The 2,090-nt window shown below is 39.8% G+C and overlaps 1 protein-coding gene across 1 annotated transcript in view; it reads left to right on the plus strand.

Moving 5' to 3' along the window:
* Nucleotides 1-2,090, plus strand: part of PYROXD1 (pyridine nucleotide-disulphide oxidoreductase domain 1) — a gene marked incomplete at its 5' end in the record, with an annotated part of 12,862 nt that overhangs the window by 10,207 nt on the left and 565 nt on the right. The window contains 2 exons of the mRNA XM_010140877.1: nucleotides 1,257-1,379; nucleotides 1,658-1,795. Coding sequence (XP_010139179.1) covers nucleotides 1,257-1,379; nucleotides 1,658-1,795 — 261 coding nt within the window. The remainder of the gene's footprint in view (nucleotides 1-1,256; nucleotides 1,380-1,657; nucleotides 1,796-2,090) is intronic.

Raw genomic sequence — 2,090 nt, forward strand, 5'->3', positions numbered from 1 at the left:
GTCGTGTGTGCCCCCAGCCTACTCACTGGTGGGGCACTGTGAGAAACAGAGGCGACCTTGACTCTCTGTGAGCACTGCTCAGCAATAGCTGAAACATCCCCGTGTTATCAACAGTGTTTTCTGCACAAAGCCAAAACACAGCCCCATACAAGGTACTATAAGGAGAATTAACTCTGTCCCAGCCCAAAGGAGTACATTAATGTATTTGGTGTTTTGTGGTTCCTTCTGATTAGGAAGTGAAGTGCTGCCTTCTGAATAAACCAGAATAAAATTATGAAAACATAAATCTGATGTTGAGCCCTGAAATATTTCAAGGCCTACGTTACAGAGTTAGATTAGGACTTAGGTATTTGCAGTGCTTATTTTCTGGCCCTGCAAAAATACAAAATGAACTCTTAAAACTAGGTGTCCCCGTCCCGTACGTAGTGTGATTTGAAATTGGGCAAGCTCTGTTACTTCCCTGCCTAGGTATCAGTAATAATATTTTAAAAACCTGTGCTGTGTTCTAGAAATAATGCTTAATGCTTTGTGCCCTAGCCTGCAGGTCTTGCCACTCTGGATAGTCAATAAATAAATAATTTTATTCAGTATGAAATGCTGTTCGAAAGTTTTCTGAGATTTTAAAGAACGTGTGGAAGTTGCTTGTAAAATGCAACCCTGATCTGTTCTTAAGCTTGTTGAGAAAAGAATGCAGAGATTGCTAGAAAATCCTACTTTTGTAGGCTAATTTGTCTTTGTTTATTTGAAGGGTTCTAGGTTTGATAAGATTGTTGATAAGATAAGGAAAAATTCTGCAGGGGGCAGGGCTGCAATTAAAATACAGAGAAGCAATACCTGGTATGTAGACAGTTGCAAAAAATACTTCATTATGGCACTCTTCAGGGGATCTGTCTTCTTCCCTTGAAGATGAAGGAGTCTGGAGATTGTGAGCTTTGAACAACATGTTTCTCTTGTGATCATCAGTCTTTCCTAATTGTGTCAGGTGAGATGGGAGAATGAACAGCCATAAACTGTTCACACGGGTCACCTTTTTCTCTGTTGCTCCATGGCATCCAGAAGAGCATCTTGCTGGGTTCCTGTAGTATTTATTCATATAATTTTATATCTTCACAGGTTTTGATTTAGCAGAATAGTGAATTTACTGAATTTTTTTTTAGGAGTTAACTTTTTTTAGATGACTGCTTAACGTGGATGAAGTTGAATTACTTAGTTTAAATGATTACTCTTCCTATTGCTGATCTGTGCAAATACTTTAGTTTGCTGTAGGTGAAGATGGAGGTCTTAAAGTCGATAAACACATGCACACATCCCTGCCAGATGTATATGCAGCTGGGGATATCTGCACGGCATCGTGGGAACCTAGTCCAGTGTGGCATCAGGTAAATCACATCACAGAAGTGTGTGTTCAGCGGGAGTCTAATTTACAAAGGAAATTACACACTGTTACACAGGCAGGAGAAAAGAAAGTTTGAAGTGGAAACTAGCGGCAACTAGATAACCCTGGGTGGGTTGATGACAGATAATTTTCTGAAAGCGAAGCTGCTCAGCCTGTCTGAGTATAGTGAAAATAGCAGGCATTGGCGAGAACGGCGAGTGGTGGTCAGTGCACCGTGACAGGTATCTGTGTTCTTAAATCCTTCTGGTTTTTTTGTTTCAGATGAGACTGTGGACTCAAGCTAGGCAGATGGGATGGTACGCAGCAAAATGCATGGCGGCAGATACTTTAGGAGAGCCTGTTGATATGGATTTCAGCTTTGAACTATTTGCTCATGTTACAAAATTTTTCAATTACAAGGTAAATAGTCTAGTAGTCTTAACCCACTGAGTAACACAAACACTCGCTTATATTCACTTGCTAACACTGAGCAGATGCTTTAGTATTGCCAAAACAGTTTTCTCTCTATAATAATTAATCTTGGTTTAATTTTTCTCCGTACCTACTAACTTTGCTCTCTTCTTCAGTTTCAGCATTCAAAGATCTTTACAGTTATGTTACAGACCTTAACTGGTGAATGACAACTGATCTGCTTGGCATCTCCGTATATATTCCATTTCATTCAGTTTCTGTTCATGGATAAATTCAGCACGGT

This window comes from Buceros rhinoceros, unplaced genomic scaffold (assembly GCF_000710305.1).
Source record: "Buceros rhinoceros silvestris isolate BGI_N320 unplaced genomic scaffold, ASM71030v1 scaffold40437, whole genome shotgun sequence".
In the NCBI taxonomy this organism is placed as follows: domain Eukaryota; kingdom Metazoa; phylum Chordata; class Aves; order Bucerotiformes; family Bucerotidae; genus Buceros; species Buceros rhinoceros.